We start from the raw sequence: 1,354 nt of genomic DNA on the forward strand, positions 1-1,354 counted from the left end.
CCCTTTTAATTTGTTACTAATACGGAAGGCAACGTACCTGAACTCTCAGTAGGTAGTCTACAGTGGAGATGATTATGTTGACAGTTGTATTATTGCCAGTCTGAGTTCTCAGATAATTCTGAAAATCTACATAACACCAAAAAAAGTTATTAAAGCTCACTCAAAAGTTTACAATAAGTTACTTTAATAACTCCAAAACAAATGATGTTGTCTATACAAAAATCATTGTGGCAAAGGGGAGTGTTTTATCTGATAGTTTTAATATGAAATAATTTATATTTTCCATAAAAAGTGATTACCCCCAAAACACATCTAGATGCTCAACAGATATCAATATTCTAATCATTTTTTTTGTCTAAGATGTTGTTAACACCTGTTTCTTTATTCCTAGACCTAGAGCTCTGGGCATGTGAATGACTAAAAATGGTCACCATATAGAGGATACGTAATGAGATTATTTATTCAGTAATCGTTTGTTCCTCAGTACTGTGCAAGATGCTGGGGAAACAACGAAAAAATTAAGATAGAGCTTCTGCCTTCACAGGTCTACAGTCTGGTCGAGAGCTAGCTATAAAAACAACTACTGGAAACACATTATGTTACGTAATACAATGAAGTATGTACACTCTCAAGGTAAAGAGAGGTGACAGAAAAGAAATGAAGCTTTCTATGACTCTATAGACTTCTACCGAATCTACATATTTTGTATATATCACCTGTCTTCTCTACCAGATCTACGTATTTTGTATATAGCCCCTGTCTTCTCTAACATAAAGAGAATTGCTAAGATTCAAGTTAAGCGGCTAGCCAAGCACTCTGAAAGCAGCAAAGCAATACATAAAATGTCCCAGAGCCCAATGCAGAGCAATGCTCTAGCTTTGTTGACTCAGAGATGAAGCATAATTAGAACTAGTAGGCCCCTGTTGTTACCAGCTTGAAAACATTTACTCCTTGGTACCATCAGATGGTCTGGGGACTCACAAACCTGAGTTGTGCCCCTCACAGAGTAGCTGTAGGAATCGGAAGAGGTCACAGGTGAACTCGTCGTCCTGCAGAACCTTCTCTCCTGCGGGAAGTGCAGAGGGATCAGACATTACCATCCATCCCAGCGGGCCCCTCCCCTGCTACCCCCACCTCCGTCCAGCTTGCATGTTGATCTAAGCATTGTTCTGAACCAAAACAGTCACGTATCATAGCCACTTTTCTATCTGAAGCTTGTAAGATCATGCGCTTGGCAGATAGATGTACTTTTTCTTTGTAAGCAAAGAACATTTGTATTTTAAAACTCAGATTTCTCTCTGTTAAAAGTAGCAGCATGGGTTTGGCAACATTTCACAAACAACCTAAAGGCTTC

At 38.8% G+C, this 1,354-nt stretch overlaps 1 protein-coding gene across 1 annotated transcript in view; it reads right to left on the reverse strand.

The window, feature by feature from the left end:
• The window catches only part of RYR2 (ryanodine receptor 2 (cardiac)), a 509,242-nt gene that overhangs the window by 54,386 nt on the left and 453,502 nt on the right, over positions 1 to 1,354 (reverse strand). Inside the window, 2 exon segments of the mRNA XM_012660153.1 lie at positions 38 to 126; positions 986 to 1,066. Of these exon segments, the coding sequence (XP_012515607.1) occupies positions 38 to 126; positions 986 to 1,066 (170 nt within the window).

This window comes from Propithecus coquereli, unplaced genomic scaffold, assembly GCF_000956105.1.
Source record: "Propithecus coquereli isolate 6110/MARCELLA unplaced genomic scaffold, Pcoq_1.0 Scaffold66, whole genome shotgun sequence".
Lineage (NCBI taxonomy): Eukaryota > Metazoa > Chordata > Mammalia > Primates > Indriidae > Propithecus > Propithecus coquereli.